At 55.2% G+C, this 15292-nt stretch overlaps 6 protein-coding genes across 6 annotated transcripts; 3 read left to right on the forward strand and 3 right to left on the reverse strand.

Annotated features, from left to right (window-relative positions):
* The first annotated feature begins 293 nt into the window (after nt 1-293).
* Nucleotides 294-2263, forward strand: CSUI_009020 (ribosomal protein rpl26). Its single transcript, XM_068069139.1, has 4 exons — nt 294-840; nt 1196-1308; nt 1405-1546; nt 1671-2263. The coding sequence occupies exons 1-4, from the start codon at nt 825-827 to the stop codon at nt 1823-1825; spliced, it is 426 nt and encodes a 141-aa protein (XP_067918876.1). The 5' UTR covers nt 294-824; the 3' UTR covers nt 1826-2263.
* Nucleotides 2264-3529: 1266 nt separating this feature from the next.
* CSUI_009021 (prefoldin subunit 6) lies at nt 3530-5412 on the reverse strand. The gene is made up of 5 exons (XM_068069140.1): nt 4987-5412; nt 4690-4760; nt 4388-4512; nt 4067-4234; nt 3530-3921 (listed from the first exon to the last, which is right to left on the reverse strand). Exons 1-4 carry the CDS (start codon nt 5039-5041, stop codon nt 4114-4116), a joined length of 372 nt encoding a protein of 123 aa, XP_067918877.1. The 5' UTR covers nt 5042-5412; the 3' UTR covers nt 3530-3921; nt 4067-4113.
* CSUI_009022 (uncharacterized protein) lies at nt 5357-7721 on the forward strand. The gene is made up of 3 exons (XM_068069141.1): nt 5357-6121; nt 6524-7239; nt 7601-7721. The coding sequence occupies exons 1-2, from the start codon at nt 6098-6100 to the stop codon at nt 6812-6814; spliced, it is 315 nt and encodes a 104-aa protein (XP_067918878.1). The 5' UTR covers nt 5357-6097; the 3' UTR covers nt 6815-7239; nt 7601-7721.
* A 718-nt stretch (nt 7722-8439) lies between these two features.
* Nucleotides 8440-11411, reverse strand: CSUI_009023 (gtp-binding nuclear protein ran). The gene is made up of 5 exons (XM_068069142.1): nt 10913-11411; nt 10193-10341; nt 9757-9879; nt 9296-9458; nt 8440-9073 (listed from the first exon to the last, which is right to left on the reverse strand). The coding sequence occupies exons 1-5, from the start codon at nt 11007-11009 to the stop codon at nt 8958-8960; spliced, it is 648 nt and encodes a 215-aa protein (XP_067918879.1). The 5' UTR covers nt 11010-11411; the 3' UTR covers nt 8440-8957.
* Nucleotides 11412-11646: 235 nt separating this feature from the next.
* Nucleotides 11647-13328, forward strand: CSUI_009024 (uncharacterized protein). The gene has a single exon (XM_068069143.1). The coding sequence runs from the start codon at nt 12681-12683 to the stop codon at nt 12951-12953; it is 273 nt and encodes a 90-aa protein (XP_067918880.1). The 5' UTR covers nt 11647-12680; the 3' UTR covers nt 12954-13328.
* Nucleotides 12097-12756, reverse strand: CSUI_009025 (uncharacterized protein). The gene has a single exon (XM_068069144.1). The coding sequence runs from the start codon at nt 12680-12682 to the stop codon at nt 12572-12574; it is 111 nt and encodes a 36-aa protein (XP_067918881.1). The 5' UTR covers nt 12683-12756; the 3' UTR covers nt 12097-12571.
* Nucleotides 13329-15292: the final 1964 nt, after the last annotated feature.

Raw genomic sequence — 15292 nt, forward strand, 5'->3', positions numbered from 1 at the left:
TTGTGTTGCCCGGCATATCAACTGGGCCTCACGGAGGAGATGCTTGGGTGCCGTTTGTTAAACAAGTTGTAAGTGCTGTCGGGGGATCCCGAGAGGGCAGACTTTCTTGCAGGTATGCGGTCGATAGTGTATCTAATTGCACGTTGCGACGCGTGTAGCTCTGCGCTCCCCCAAGTCGCGGAAGTCAGAAGAGCTCCTTGCTCCTGGTGGTGCCCGAAGTACTCCAGCACGGCAGTTCTCGAGTGCTGAACTGAGACAGTCCATTGATACATATTCAGATCCGTGGTGTAATATTACCACGTGCCACGCATCGCCGTTGCCATTGTGCTAGAGTATCTGGTGGTTTGTTCGAGGCACTCCGGCGGATGATCGCTCTTCCTACCATCAGCACCTCTCGCTGTTCCACCTGCCAAGCAGACTTGTGTAAGTGACCTGCTTGTCGCCTCGCCCACGCATGGCCGAAGTCAAACACCTAAGAGTGTTTGCCGCTGTCCGTACACTTGCCCGCAGACAACATTCAGTTTGCCTCACAGAAGCTACGAGGAGCGCTCAGCCCCGTGGCCGGGGACGGCTACAGTGACAGAGACTGTGGTTGCATGCGGATCAGGCATGTGTGGTACGTTGCGCAGGCAGCCCCCCCTGACAAAAACGCAGCCGGCTGATTTTCCCCTGTGGGGTACAGACTGAAATCTCCTTCGGAAGGGCTTGCATAGCGGGAGTCAACTTCATCGGCTGATACTTCTCATCAGCACAGCCATCTTTCTTTCTTGCGCGGGAGGCTGTCGAGTCACTGGCACTGAAGTGGCCGCAATTCTGGAGTCACGATGAAGTTCAGCTCGCGTGAGTGTTACCCTAGTCGACACACTGCTGCGTTGCCTCAATGATTTGCCACTTTTCCTACGTGTTTGGAAAATACTAGCCTCGTTTTTACACGACAGCACAGGCTGTTTGTGCAAAAGTCTGCCGCACGTTGACAGCCTCTAGGCATGGGGACCGCCAGTTTTGTTCCCAAGTGATGTCTCTTTCGAGGGCAAAGCAGGGTGTGCTTGTCTGTGACTTGCCAATTTGACCATTCGGGCACTTCCTGTTTCCGAGTCCCTTCAGGACTGAGGCTGGTGGCTCGAGCTTTGAGTCTTGCGGAGCTCCCTCGTCATACGTGGGGTTTCTAGTACTTGATTTTGCGTTGTCCTTTCAGAGGTCAGCAGCTCCAGGAGGAAGTCTCGGAAGGCGCACTTTACGGCGCCTTCAAGCGTCCGTCGCAAGATCATGACAGCCCCGCTGTGCAAGGAGTTGAGGAAGAAGTACAATGTAAGCATCCCTCTCCGGAGCGCGCTGTCAGGGGGCGTGGCACCAGCATCACATATGTCATAATGTAGGAATTCGTCATCGCTTGCTTTGCCGCAGGTGCGCTCACTTCCGATCCGGAAAGATGATGAGGTTATGGTGGTGAGGGGCCACCATCACGACCGCGAAGGCAAGGTGATGAAGGTGTACAGGAAGAAATGGGTCATTCATATTGAAAGGGTCACGAGAGACAAGGCTAACGGTAAGCAGGTCGAAGGCATTTAGCTAGGCGCTGGTCGCGCCAGCGAATCCCCGGGCGCTCGGGGTCACTGTGTGAAACTACGCTTCGTGGCCCTGCGCCTGTTCTGCGTGCCTTACTGGTGCAGGAGAAACTGTTGAGATCGGCATCCATCCTAGCAAAGTGGTCATCACGAAGCCGAAGCTTGACAAGGATAGGAAAGCTCTTCTGGAGCGGAAGAACCGCGCCACCGCTAAGGGAAAGTATACCGACAGAGATGTCGCCATGTCTCAAGTTGACTAGTCTTGCACTGGCATCTTCCTTGAAACAGTGGCGTTTCTGATGCCTATGATAGTGTGTCGTCGCCGGCCCGCAGGCCGGTGTAGCCCGCATCAATTCGCTTCGTTGATCTCTTGAACTATGATTGTCTCCACTGTGACGTCGCCTGCGGTCCAGGGCGTGTTAGACTGGCAAACAATTACCCTTCGCTCCAACCTATAAAAGGAAATGCTGGTCTGATCAGTGTGAACCTCGAAATCAATGGTTGTGGTCAGCAGAGCCGCCGCCCGCTAGGGCTGACACGCGGGACAGCTCTGGGCCTAGCGTCCTCCCTGCTACTGCTGGTTGCAGTCAGGGACACCTAGGGGGAGATGTGTCCGGTATGCTTTGACGGACGCCGACCGTAGGAGAGGCGCTTGCTGCTTCCTAGATCGGAGCACGTTGCTGGCGGGAGAGGGGCCGGCAGCAGCGCTGATGCAGAGCTGGCTGCAGAAGCGCACCAGGTAGCAGTCTCGTGCAGTAGCGACCGAGCCCCAAACCGTCTGGTGCAGGAGCGTGAGGGTCCGCGCCGGAGTGTTCGTACCCGGTGAAATGCACGCAGAAAATTTGACGTCTGGCAAATGCACGGTTCTATCGACGTAAGAGGCAAGCAACGAGCATCCGCTCCGATCCAGTAACAGCAACCAGGCTTGACCTGGGGAACCAGTCCTTCGGCGGGGCGCCCGCCTTCAACCACTCCGTGCAGAAGTGGAGTGCGCTGACTTCGCCTCTCTGTATGTACACCGCGATTCGGCCCCCTCGGGCTGGCGTTGCCATTCCGAGGCCTTGCTCGAGTGGTATCACAACATTCCCGTTCGGCACGGTCAACACTTAGCAAACCATAGCTGGAGGTTGTCTGAAGAAAGCCCAGCAAAATGGATGCAGTTGACTTCAAGGCCAGGAGCTTCCTGGGGTTCCTGAGTATTAGAACAGTAAGGCGGCACTGTAGCCAACCATAGAGACAGCTTCTCGAATTTAATGTTATTCAGGGTCTCATTGTGGTGGCTTTCTTCCAAGTGCTAACAGGCGTCAGCCTTTACCTGGCCCTGAACTATTTGCGGCCCAGTCTGCATGGGGCGGCATACTTCATGCTGCTAACCAATGTAGCTAGTGCGCTACTCGGGTAAACTCGGACTCGTTTCTCCGTTCTACACGACAACTCCGAAATGACGGATTTTGTAGGATTTGGGGACTTTGGAGGCGAAATCAATGCGTGGAAATCGTCTACCTTGCAACCTTCCTAATGTGTTTCTCCTTCTTGGTGATGACGGTTCTGAGCTTTGCTAACGTAGTCCAAGCCTTGCCGAAGGCACCTGCGGGAGTCGTAAGTCACGTGCTGAAGGACTGAGCACCTGCAGTGGTCATTTCGTTACTCAGAGCGAGGGATTCAAGCAACTTGACATGACGCCTCACTTCCGGAACAGAGTTCTGGCCCGCCCTTCCGCCATAGAGGAGCACGCTATGCTCATTCAAATTCTGCAGCACTCCACCCTGCCGGAACTTAAAATGCCGGAACTCAAGATGCCAAACGTGTCGATTCCAGAGATTCCTCGTTATGACGACATTCCTTTCGGTAGGCTTTGAATCCTTTTGTCAAATGTGTAGACGTTTACAACTGTCTCGTAGTTCCACATCTGAACCAAACCGAGGGAGAAACTGAAGAAATCAGCGCTGGCGAGCTCCCACCAGAGTGAGTATGGTGGCTCGCGGACGATGGACGTCTCATACTAGCGCCGGCCTTTCAGAGCCGAACACCTGTCTCAAGCGCAGCGAGAAGAAGTTACTACACTGGTGAAGATGCAGAAAAGGCGTAAGACCTTTCCCGGGCGTCCACTAAGACAGAAGTAGGATCTGATCGCTTGTCCAGCTGTTAAACTCGCCTTTGCTGGGCTCTTCGGACTGGCGTCTCTCTTCCAACTTTACTGGTAATCCATAATGGCTCCTACGCCCAATCAGCAGACCATCCGGGTTCACCTGCAGCATCTGGATCATCGTCACATTCGTGCTGAACAAGTGTAGAAGCCTCGACGAACTCGCAGGCGCTCCAGAACAGTAAGCATCGACGCGGTTGTTCTTCATTCCTGATGACACAGAGGTGCTGGAATGACTGCCAGGTTTCGGCCGCTAGTCGGTCAGTAGGGAATAAAAATGTCATGTTCGACGCTTCGCTGCACTCGGCTCCCTTCCCCTTGTGTGGTTTGCAAGTCTGCATAGCTCTCAGCTTACCATCCAGAGTGGCAGTCCCGAACTCGCACTTGACTTGAAAAGCAATGTTAAATCCTGCCACTGCGCTGCTTTTCACGGTCGAGCATTTTTTTCTGAAGGGCTTCGATCCGCTGAGTTGATTCCTTTACCTGCACCTTCATCTCCTCGTCCAGCTTGTCGCACCGCTGCCTGGATCAGACCAAACGAGCACACAATCGTCATTGCGTCACCGGTCAGCGCCGGGAGTCACACGCACAGATCCGAGGAAGAGACACTCTCTTCGATGACGTGCACAGGGCAAGCGCTTTAGCTAGGGCGCGACTGCATTCCAACCGTTCTTACAGTTCTCCGCGAATATAATCTAGTCTCTTAGTGACCGTTGCCGTCGCGTCTACTCGCGTTTGTCGGACAAGCACTGGCCCCACGATTTTGTAGAGGACTGAATCGTCATCCAAGCAACTCAGTTCCTGAACACAGGTGACACAGTTCCCGTGCAGATTTATCCCTTTTTGTTGTCCTGATGCAACCTCACAACTGGTATCATGCTATCGCTCCCGGGGGATAGCCGTTAAGGGACCGTCTCAGGTGGGTTGTGCTTCAAATTGGAGATGTACAGGTTAGGTGCGCTAAGCCTCACGACATACCTTCGCCACTGCCTCGTTTTCGTTCTGCTGGGTCACCAACTTGTTCCTGAGCTGCAGGTTCTCCTCCATTTCTGAAACACCCGGCACACGCACGCCGGTACTATGACGCGTTTTCTCATGATGCGGGCCTCCGTTCGAAGCTGGAAAAACACTCGCTGTGTTGACGATGGGAAGCAGCCCAAAGATATCACGGTTCTTCTGAAGTACGTAGAAGAATTCGAGAATCACGCTCACTTTCCGAATTCTATTTCGGTGGGACTGCCAAACAACCATCAGTCCGCCCGCTTCTGAACTCACTTGCAATCAACCGGTCAAACCGCTTCATTGCCTCATTCAGCTGTTCCTGCGACATTTCGGAGTCTAACGAACACTACACCCTGGAAGTCTCGTGGTTGCTGAGAAGCGATGCGGACACAAGGGGCGAAGGTGACGGCTTCAAGCCCGTAAACACACAGATTGCAAGTTTTACGGCAAGCGCCTTGAGGCCCTCTCACTATGGGACAATAGTCATGTTGTCGGCTTTAGTAGCGGGAAGACTACGGGTGACGGTGCGCATGTCGTGCTGCGGCGCATGCGCGGCACGGCGAGATGGGTCTCTGCTCGAGTTTCGACGCTGGCTCCGGGAGAGCCCGCATGCGTCAGATGTTGGGAGTTTCTGTGGGTACATCACTTGAAGCACCACCAGCGGACGGGGGTTTGCCTCCCTGGACTGACTGTCCTTTTACCCTTGTGATCCTGGTACTTGCGCGCGGATCGGCAGCTCTTTGCACCGTTCCCGGGGTGCGTCTGGAGGATCTCTCAAGGACGGAGACCCCTTGGGGTCGCTTTAGGGCATTTTTAGATTCCTCGTCCATTCCCCGGTGTGACTCTCTGTCGGGAGCTCTGCCATCAGCGCCGCTTCGACCACCGGTGCTTCTGCGGTCTCGCAGTGCTTTCCAAATCGGCGCACCACCCTCTTTTCTGTAGGGGCTTATCCACAGCGGGGACAAAAGTGGTTCCCGTGTCGATGGATTTTGCGTACTAACGCTCCCCCTTGAGGGCCGCAAGAAGTAAATGCACGCGCCTGCCATGCCGAGGCGGACGAGACAGGTGACGTCTTACTCATACGGATTCTCAGGTGTAGACTGGCGAGCAAATCACTGGCAGGTGTGCTGCTGGAGCGCGGTGATTGAAGCCGTAAGAGGGCGACTCCTGCTCGGAAACCAGCTGTGGTCACTAAAGGGAGTTTAGCGTGCATGCACTGCCGTGCATGTAGCGCGTTCCACGAGTCTTGAATTCCGGTCGAGATTTTGGAGTTCTACGGACACGGGTTCCGTGGAGTCGGTCTCCGGGGGGGCCACTGGGAGACCCACAATGGGCTCGGACAACCTAAGACCTGAAGTGTGCTGCAGCAGGAGTACGCCGTGCGATGAAAGAATCGTCCTGGCTACAGGTATGCCTGCAAGAGGTAATCGACGTGCAGACGATGTCGCGAAGAACCCTCACAAGATTCCCGAGGACATCAGTCTTGACAGCAGTGAGTGCCATTTCAGCCAGATCCAGATACTTCGCCTTGCAATGACTGCTCGACGTCGAGCTAGCTGCGTGCTGTCTCCGTACCAGAGTTCCTTCCTCGACACTTGAGTGTGGAAGCGCTCCCCGACGACTTGCGGACTCCGGCTCCTCCACCGACACTCTCCACACCTGCAGGACTGTTCTGCAATTGCAGCCTTCTCTCTAATTAGGTTTGGTCGGGATGTGACATCTCCGCGGGAGTCGCTCCGCCGGCGAAGAGATGCCGGCATATGAAGGACTGAACACATAGCTACTTCGTGCCTTGCCGTGCTACCCTCAGGCTAACGAGGAGATCAAAACCCGCCTGCGGTTTTTTCTGCCTAGGACACCCTCATCCCTTCCTCCAAGTATACCTACGACACGGCTGCGTGATGGCCGGCTGGTGGAGGTCTTCAAGTTCATACGCCCTAATGTCGGCGTCTCCCGGAGTGTTCCTGTGGGAGGGCCCTTTCCTCCGCACACGCTGGACATGAACATGCCCATCCATGACTGCAATGGGATACCTCCCTGTGTGCGGAAGAAGTTCACAATTTTTCACCAAGTGGGGGGACGGACCGCCGAGACTCAGTAGGTTTCAAGCAAAGTCGGACCGAGTGTGACTAGAAAGGCACTCCGATTAGCAGCTGGGTGACATCTGCGTCGCCCGGTTTTGTTCGATGAGTTTATTGTACCGCTTCGTGGCTGCTGCGCGCCTCTGGTCGGCGTCTAGAGAATGTTTACTGGTGAAATTTGAGGCACCGTAGACCCTGGATCAACGCGTGCATTTCCGGGTGGATCCACAGGACGCGACTTTTGAACGCAGTTGCATTCTTACTGTACGCCTCACGCCGCTGTGGAAATTGTTGTTGGCGGGTGATCCAGTGCGCCGAAGGGCCCGAGTGACATGCTTGCTCTTCAGCCCATCAGCGGAACTGTCGGCAGCTGGGGGTCTTCAGTTGAAGACTTTCCTATCGTCCGAGGAGTTGAATAGCTCTCGCGCGGAAAACTGATAACCAAGTGAGCAAAGGGCCAAGCCGTCCTGGTGGAGCCCTGTGACTGTAGATGTGCACACTGGCGCGTGGGGTTTACTTTTTTGTGACGAAATCAGGCTTGCGCCTGTTGTGGATGCGGCGACGCGTAGCCCAAAGAGCAGAAGCGTGCCAAGAGTTCTGCGTCTGCTTGCGGCCCAAGCCCTCGAAACTAACAGTGTAGTGCCGTCGAGGAACCCGAGCTATAGTGCAAGGAGTGAATGGGAGAGGTCGCACCTGACTACAGAGAACGCTGGAAGTTCCGTGCAGGCGGCCCAGAGCCACACGCTCCGGTTCTCGATCGTGGCTATAGGCTGTCTGTCGGGCGTTGCACCTGGGCTTTTTTGCAGGCGACGCACAGAATACGTAAGAGAGCAACGGGCGCATGGCTACACTACACCTGGCCGTCGGCTCGGGCCCTGCTTTGCGGACTCGTACTTCTGAAGTCGGGGCGAGCTCGGATATAGCAACTGGTGGGCGTTTTAATTTCCCCCGCGCACCTGGAAGTGATGTACCCAGCTCTGTAGCGCCCGGATACTGGGCCGCTAATAAGGCTCGTCGTCAGTCCTGTACGGCCACCCTGGAATCAAGATGCGTCGGACTCCCGCCGCGCCGCCTGGTGGGAGCTCGGGAGACTTCACTCCGTGCTTTCCAAGCGGAAAGGTTCCTGTATCCAAGCGTCTTCGGCGTATGGCGGTACACCAAGAACACTTTCCATTTGCGAATGTTGGCTTCGGATGAGGGCACACAAAGTAGAAACTCCCCTCGGCGGCCCTTGCCTGCGTGACTCGTGAGGACTGCTGCGGGCGTCGACGTTAGCCAGCCATCTCCCGAACTGAAATCCGCCGGGGTCCCAGAGAGCCCGCTGCGGGTGTGGCATGTAATCAGTTTCGTTGCGCTACTTCGATGCACTTATACTGTACCTCTGCTAGGGCTGCTCGGCCGTGGCCTCTGGTGCATTGATGCTGGTCCTTGGACCTGTAGGCTCTTTCGGGGGACCGTGCACGCGGCCGCCTGAGAGCCAAGGCGGCTGCCGTGGAAGCCTGCCTGCGTTAACCATCCGTCTGGACACAAGCGATCCGCCGATGTTGTTTGACGAGGTACGGTCTATGCTGTTCGGGTAGGAAACCGATGACCACGTGCACCCGCGGTTGGACCGGTTGAACCTACGAGACCGGCCCCGTCACAGAATCTATGCCTCCCCATGGTCCTCCAGAACGCAGCTGCGGCAAACCGCAGCAGAGACCCGGTTCTTGAGAGGTACACGATGACAGTGACCGACGGGACGTTAGAGCCCCGAGTTCAGTCACTGTCGGATCCCCGACATGGTTTGCAGCCGCCGCGCTAGCGACCCCTGCAAAACCATCCCTTCACCCCCTGCACGGAAGTTCTCTAGTCAGTAGCAGGCGGCATCGTATTTTGATTCTGGTGTAATACCAAACAGTCCGCTTACCTTGCAGACAGAAATCACTTGCACAAAGGAACAGACCGCTACAGCACACCGACTAAGCAGCACCCGTACCAGTCTGACTTGTGATCAGACTGGGAGGCCACGGCCAAAACCACGTAGGGCGGGAAACCTGAACAATCACCTCGTCTCCAGAAGTGCCGATGAGACGGCCTGAGGCTAAGCAGGGCTGATACAGCAAAGTCGACACTAGAAAGCCTCCTATGCATTACGAAGGGAAGACAGGACCAGGAATGTCCTCAAAGATCCTCATCGTCGTCATCAATCGCCGTGCTCACAGCGGCCTGCAACTCCCTCTCCGCTTCCTGAACGAGGTTGGGGTCGATCTGAATCTCCGGCGCTTTCGCGTGCTCACCTGTTCCATGAACACCCACACCATCGATTCTCATCGTGGTATTCGGCGCAAAGCTTGAGAAAGAACGGGTGGGGAGCCGTTCCGGTACCCTGCACCTCGGCACTACGGTCTGCACTCAGTCTTTACTGTAGCAACGGCTGCCGCCACCCCTCACCGCGACTGCCTTCTCACAGACTTCCACACGCAACTCAGCCACCGGGACTGGTGAGCATTCCGCCTTACCAACGAAGGTCAGTGTGGGCTGGTTTGTCAGACGCCGTGCAAGCCAAAGGAATGGCTTTTCGAAGTTATAATTCGACCGGGCACTGATGTCGTAGTACTGCAGATTCCTCTTCCTGTGGAACTGGATCTGGCGCGCTTTCACTTGTCTGTCTTTGACGTCTACCTGTAATCAGGCAAGCGACAGGCGCGCGTAGCCAAGCTGAGAAGCAGCCACCTTCTCCGGTACCCGGTCAGCACACACCCCAGGATCGAATGCGTTCCAACAAGGACGCTGAATAGCTCGGTTCCAAACAAACGGCACGCCTACTTCCCAGGGCCTGCGCGGCATGTCGCTGCTCGTGCTCTAAAAAGCTCAGTACAGACTTGTCCCCTCAGCAAATCACTGCTTAATATCGAGACGGCAGTAGGTGCTTTGGAGGCTCTACAACAAACCAGAGTTCCCCACGACCCGGCCGCCTTACCTTGTTTCCAACGAGGACGATGGGAATGTTTTCACAAACGCGCGTGATATCTCTGTACCAGTTGGGAATATTCTTGTAGGTAATACGCGCCGTCACGTCGAACATCATGATGGCGCACTGTCCCTGCAGACACATAATGCCATCGGCTAGCACCTGGCCTAGCATACGCGCACTATTTCTGAGGTGTTTTCTCTCAGGGGAAAGTTTCAGAACTCCGGCTGTCCGAGTAGACGCCGACCTCAATATCGAAGGCTGAAACGGTGGGTGCCTTGTCAATGCTGTGGGACACTTTTGCTGGACACCGTTGTGGCATCCGGTTGCCGGACGCTCTCATTCTCTAAGGAGCCTTCTAGTGTCGCGCGATTTCCATCTGCCGGAACAGTTCCGGGAATCAAGTATCGTCTCTGACCCTTGTAAAGTACTGCGCGGGACTCACTTTAATGTAGTAGCCATCTCTGAGACCGCCGAACTTCTCTTGGCCCGCCGTATCCCACACATTGAAAGTGAGCATGCCGAAGTTTGTCTGAAACTTCAGTGGGTGCACTTCAACCCCCAGCGTAGGGATGTACTTTTTCTCAAATTCACCTGTATACACCCGTACAAAAAGTTTCTCGTTGGAATGATCCGATAAAGCTGTCGCGCCCCTCGAACCGCTATGCAAATAAGATATGAGACAGAATACATTCTGCTGTCCTGCAAAATTCCTTTGTCGGGGCTCGTATCCGGGGAACTCTAAGAAGTGCTCTCCAAGCCGAAATGTCTCGGCTTCCAGCAGACTCAATAGTGCGACCACGCGATTCCACTCCCCGACCCCCTGACCGCCATAAGTACACAAAAGGCTCATTCAGTTACTGCATCAATCTGCAATGACTCTCCGCACCACATTCTACGACCTGGGGTTCTTGGGGAAACCAACCAAATGCGGAAATAGTTGAAGTACTGGAACCAAGGCGCTCGTGGATTCGGAAAGCGTACAACAGCACAGTCGGGGCTGTTTCGACAGCGGACAAGTGGTGGCATTCCAGACACGAGAGACCGCATCCGCGGCGGCCTTATATACACGAGAAACCCTCTGGCACGGCAAGGCGGCCGTAATGCAGCTAGCACCGCGAAGCCCTGCTACTCGGACGGACTCGTAAAGGCTACTCGGACACACCGGTCAGGTGTCTTTTAACGAGAGTGGTTTTCCCGACACCTCCATCACCGACGAGTATCAGCTTGAACTCGGGCACCTGCGGAGCCGCCGCCGCCATTGTGAGAGTCGTATGAATGCTGGTGAAAGACGCCGCACTGCCTTAGCAAAGTTGCTTGCGGAACTTCTGGAAAAGGGAACAGTGCGGGAGGCCAGATGATGTGGGAGACGGGCGCAGAAGCCGAAGAAAGAACAGGCATACAACGAGACAAAGGACGAAAACACAGTAAGTAAGATGCGTGCTCAACAGGACCAGAATAGCAACACTGCCGTTGCTTTCCCAGGAGTGGGGGGTGCCGCCTGACTGTCAACCGGTGCTGCTGAAGCACCTGGTACACTTTACTACCTTGGTCGCGTGCGATAACAATGATCACGAGTTGTCGCCCCCACTTACACGCTTGACAAAAAGCATAAGGCACAAACAATTAAAAAAAGGCACCATCCGAGAGAAAACCGCGTGCGCGTGGGCAAGGAAGGGGATAAACGAGCGTTGGACGAAAAGGCACAGGGATAGAGGAGCGCAGCACGCTTCTTCACCAAGGCGGCACACCATACCGACGTTCTGGTATGCGACCCGACACTCCGCTGTTCGTCTGCAACAACCACCGCCTCCCCAGGGCTACCCTACCCCCAGCCACCAGCTACAGGCCACTAGAGGCTGGTTTCCTACTCTGCATGCCCGTGTGATGACTATGTGTTGGCCATGCATATGCGTGGCAAGAAGCATGGTGCTTTGGCGTCGAGGCCCGTAGGTCGCGCCGGCCGGGCACTGTGCTATGGATTGCCCGCCCGACTAGGGCAAGTGTCGTCCGCTGCGACCGCGCGAGCAAAGAAGTCAGAAGCACATCAGCATCCGGAGACATTCCTGTGTCAAGTGACTTCCGCTAACACAGTCGGATGTGTTCAACCAGCGGGATGGAACTTAGTAGCGCGCGCATTCCGTAGCAGCCGCCCGGCAGGCACGCCCTACTTTGCTCGACGGCCAAAGCACAATAACTCTAAGCTCCGACCGCGCGACCGTGACAGTTGGGACACTTCTACAATGAACCTGTACACGTGGTAGCACTGCACGGCTGCAAACAGTGCGGAGAAAAAGAAGAAAACAGCGCAAGAGAGAAAGTTCTCGTCCTTACCTTTCGCGTGCGGCTTCTCGTTTTAACGGTTCGCTATTTGCTGCACGGCAAGAGGCCGACCAGCCCGTCAACCTAGCTTCCATTGACCCTACAACAACGCGGGACCCGAGGCAGGAATCATGGAACGCATTTTTTGAAGAAAGAACAGCCTTCGTCCCTGCAAGTCCGAGGAGTGGGGGATCGCGGCGGAAGAGGGTCGCGTCCGGCGGGCGGCCTTGTTCCTGGATGGGGAGGCGAAGCGCTACTAGCAAAGCATCGAAGAAACTCGTCCACCGGAAGAGGGACCGCACACTCTCGATTATTTATGTGATATTCTACGTCGAAGATTCATTTCCTATAAGTCAAGGTAAGCTGTGCCGCGGGAACTAACGCAGCTGAAGTTCAGCCCTGGTCAGCGGCGCCAGTAAAACGACACATTTGAGAGACTAGTGCTGCGCGCTTCTCGCATCGATGACGACACGAAACGCCTCTAGTTCTTCAGCGGCTCGGATCAGCGTACAAGGGACGCGCTGACTACTGTTGGAGACGCGCCGTCCACACCCACAAAATGCGTTTCTTTGCTGCTGACATCTGTTAGTGTCATTCTCGGACTACCATGCATGAGTAGGTGGAATGCGCCCCTATGCTGTAGTGGATTAGGCGTGAGTCTTCAGTCACACAGCCGGAATGTTCATGTCCCTGCAGCGGCATCCCCGAAACTCCAGGTCGGGCCAGTGAAAATCCACCAGATGGCGGCGGAGTGGGTTTCTGGTACCTTGGAAGGGAAGGGTGACGTTTCGTGTGCACTTGTGCGTGTCAAAGACCTGCGTGAAGAGTTGGACTGCTGCGGATACGTGTGTGTGGCGGGTGTCACGGAGGCAGGCGAAAGGTAGGAAACGCCCCTCCAGCAGAGCTTTTTGCAGAACACGCCGACATTTCCTCCCAAGAGCTCCCGAAGACGCTCCCACCGAAGTACAGCGGTCGCTTAAGTATTCGATTCCTCCCAGGCCAGCAGCCGTCCTATCTTCCACTCCTGCGAATGAAATCACAGATTACCCCAAATGACTAAGCACTACCGACAGCCCAGGACACACCGTCAGTTCCGGCACGAGGCGCAGGCACAATCCACAAGGGTTCGCAGACTCAGTCGGGGACTTCAGAGTCTACCGGATTTCGGTTCACACTTCTTCCAGCGACTTATTCCTCCGACGTCAAGGTGAAGTAAACCATAATCAGAAGGGAAACACGAAACGCGGAAAAACTCTCCTCTCCTTTATCTAAGGTCCAGCTCCTCGTTCTTCATGAGAAACCTTGTAACCGCTTATCCAAAAAACGATCGAATCCCTCTTCTCTCTTTCCTCTTCCTCCTCTCCTTTTTTTTCTTGTCTCGCCTTGTCTCTACTTACTTTTACTGGTCCATCTGGCGTCGCCCCTCCTTAGCGTTGATAGACCGGTTGTATGGTTCTTGGGTCGACACTCTGCGCACACAATTCCGGATAATATCCGATTCCAAACGAGGTAGATCGTCCGCCCCTTTAGTGGTCTTCGCTTCTCTTTACTGTAATGGTTTGAATTTGATAGGTCACTTCAACTTGGAAATCATCACTCTTATGAGTCCGCCTATGATCAATATTAAAAGAATCAGATGCACCTCACTTCTTAGAGCTGACCTTCTTCCTATATAATATCATAAACACAGATTTTTACCCAGCCGATTTCTCACCGGCTCCTTAGAATACATCAACGAGGTTGTCTATGGTCACAACTCCCTAGATTGACTTGAACGTACACTTTTTCGTGGGGGCAGTCTCCCGATAGATGCATATTCCTCTAGATCACGAATTGATGTAAGAAGATGTGGTAAGTACACGAACATAACGTCAACGGATCAGAGCGCAACTCTGACAGAGCACGACACCACCCCAAGTGTCGAAGTCGATGGCTGGACGAGCCGGATGCGCAGGTGTACAGCCGCGATGCGATTCTCGAATCACGCGCGTGAAAGAAGCGGCGGATGAAACTTGCTTTCCCTCACGTGGTCGTGTTGGGCGTTGATCCGCATCCTTCGCTCCGCGCGGGACAGCCAAGCGCCAGTGAAACGGACAAGCCCCGAGTAGTGGAAATACTGGAGAGCTAAGAAGTTTATAACTGGTTCTCTCACGAACCGCAATACGTGCCACAGTTGCCGACAGAGACGCGCGGTAGTCGGCTCATCGGCCCTCGTTCAGTGCACGGTACTGAACCGAGCGGCGGCACGGTGTCGCAACACCGGCGTTACACTATTCCCCAGTCTAAACTGCTGCGTCCTCGCCAGCACGGTGTGGGGTATGCTAACGCCGGACGATATGGAGCTGCTAAAGGGTGCTAGCACTGGCGAGGACGCAGCAGCTTAGACGAGCGGTCAGTGTTAGGCTGGTGAGGCGACTCTTTGCCGCGCGGTTCAGTGAGTGCCGTGCCGCACATCGAGTGCCATGCAGTGAACCAGGACCGATGAGCGAACTACTACGCGGCTTTGTCCGTAACTGTGGTACGTGCTGTGGCTCCCTGAGAGAATCAGTTATAAACTTCGTAAGATAGTGCGGCATCCCTTACAGCGCCGGTGTGATCCGTGGCTCTCTGTGTCGAACCTCTGGTGAATGGTGGTGTGTACGATCGTCGATGGGCCGGCTAGTGCGTGCCAGTCGTCCCTGTGAAACATGTTCCGTGTAGAGAAAGGTCAGAGCTGAACTCCCCGAGTCCCGGCGGCCGTTGTCACGCGGGAGCGCCGCATAGTCCCAACGCGCGCTTCAAAGCTCTTGTACTGTCTCTCCCGGAGTTGTAAGTGTCCGGCCAGGATCCACCACCTCCTACGGATCCGGTGGCTGCCGCGCGAACGAGTGGCGTCATGCGCAGTTCGACATCTGAGACTGGGCCGGTACGCCAGGTTATCACTGCGACAGTGGCTTGGTGGCCAGACCAGGGCACCGATGGAGCTAACAGTGGCTTGCTGGCCAGACCAGGTCACCGAGGGGGCTAACAGTGGCTTGCTGGACTGACCGGGTCACCGATGGCGCTACGTCTGTCTCCAAAGATACTGTCGCTAACTGCCCGGGCAAATACCTTGTATAGTGTGCACTGCTCGCAGCCGAAACTTTCCGGCCCCACCCGCCTTCTCCCATGCACACCACTGAGGTCTCCGATGAGCTGCGCCGCCGCTAGTTTTCGCCCGCAAGCGTCGGGCAAGAAGGAAAAA

Source organism: Cystoisospora suis, assembly GCF_002600585.1.
Source record: "Cystoisospora suis strain Wien I chromosome Unknown contig_5243, whole genome shotgun sequence".
Lineage (NCBI taxonomy): Eukaryota > Apicomplexa > Conoidasida > Eucoccidiorida > Sarcocystidae > Cystoisospora > Cystoisospora suis.

Excerpts from the sequence above, each read along its gene's own strand:
- CSUI_009020 (XM_068069139.1), top strand. Across the intron at positions 1,309-1,404 it reads AGTTGAGGAAGAAGTACAAT|GTGCGCTCACTTCCGATCCG; the intron begins GTAAGCATCCCT and ends GCTTTGCCGCAG. Across the intron at positions 1,547-1,670 it reads CACGAGAGACAAGGCTAACG|GAGAAACTGTTGAGATCGGC; the intron begins GTAAGCAGGTCG and ends TTACTGGTGCAG.
- CSUI_009021 (XM_068069140.1), bottom strand. The coding sequence starts at position 5,041 with ATGTCGCAGGAACAGCTGAATGAGGCAATGAAGCGGTTTGACCGGTTG. Across the intron at positions 4,513-4,689 it reads AAAACGAGGCAGTGGCGAAG|GAACTGAGTTGCTTGGATGA; the intron begins GTATGTCGTGAG and ends ACCTGTGTTCAG. Across the intron at positions 4,235-4,387 it reads GATTATATTCGCGGAGAACT|GCAGCGGTGCGACAAGCTGG; the intron begins GTAAGAACGGTT and ends GGTCTGATCCAG.
- CSUI_009022 (XM_068069141.1), top strand. The coding sequence starts at position 6,098 with ATGAAAGAATCGTCCTGGCTACAG. Across the intron at positions 6,122-6,523 it reads AAGAATCGTCCTGGCTACAG|GCTAACGAGGAGATCAAAAC; the intron begins GTATGCCTGCAA and ends TGCTACCCTCAG.
- CSUI_009023 (XM_068069142.1), bottom strand. The coding sequence starts at position 11,009 with ATGGCGGCGGCGGCTCCGCAGGTGCCCGAGTTCAAGCTGATACTCGTC. Across the intron at positions 9,459-9,756 it reads TCGTCCTCGTTGGAAACAAG|GTAGACGTCAAAGACAGACA; the intron begins GTAAGGCGGCCG and ends GCCTGATTACAG. Across the intron at positions 9,074-9,295 it reads GCCCACACTGACCTTCGTTG|GTGAGCACGCGAAAGCGCCG; the intron begins GTAAGGCGGAAT and ends TTCATGGAACAG.
- CSUI_009024 (XM_068069143.1), top strand. The coding sequence starts at position 12,681 with ATGAGTAGGTGGAATGCGCCCCTATGCTGTAGTGGATTAGGCGTGAGT.
- CSUI_009025 (XM_068069144.1), bottom strand. The coding sequence starts at position 12,682 with ATGCATGGTAGTCCGAGAATGACACTAACAGATGTCAGCAGCAAAGAA.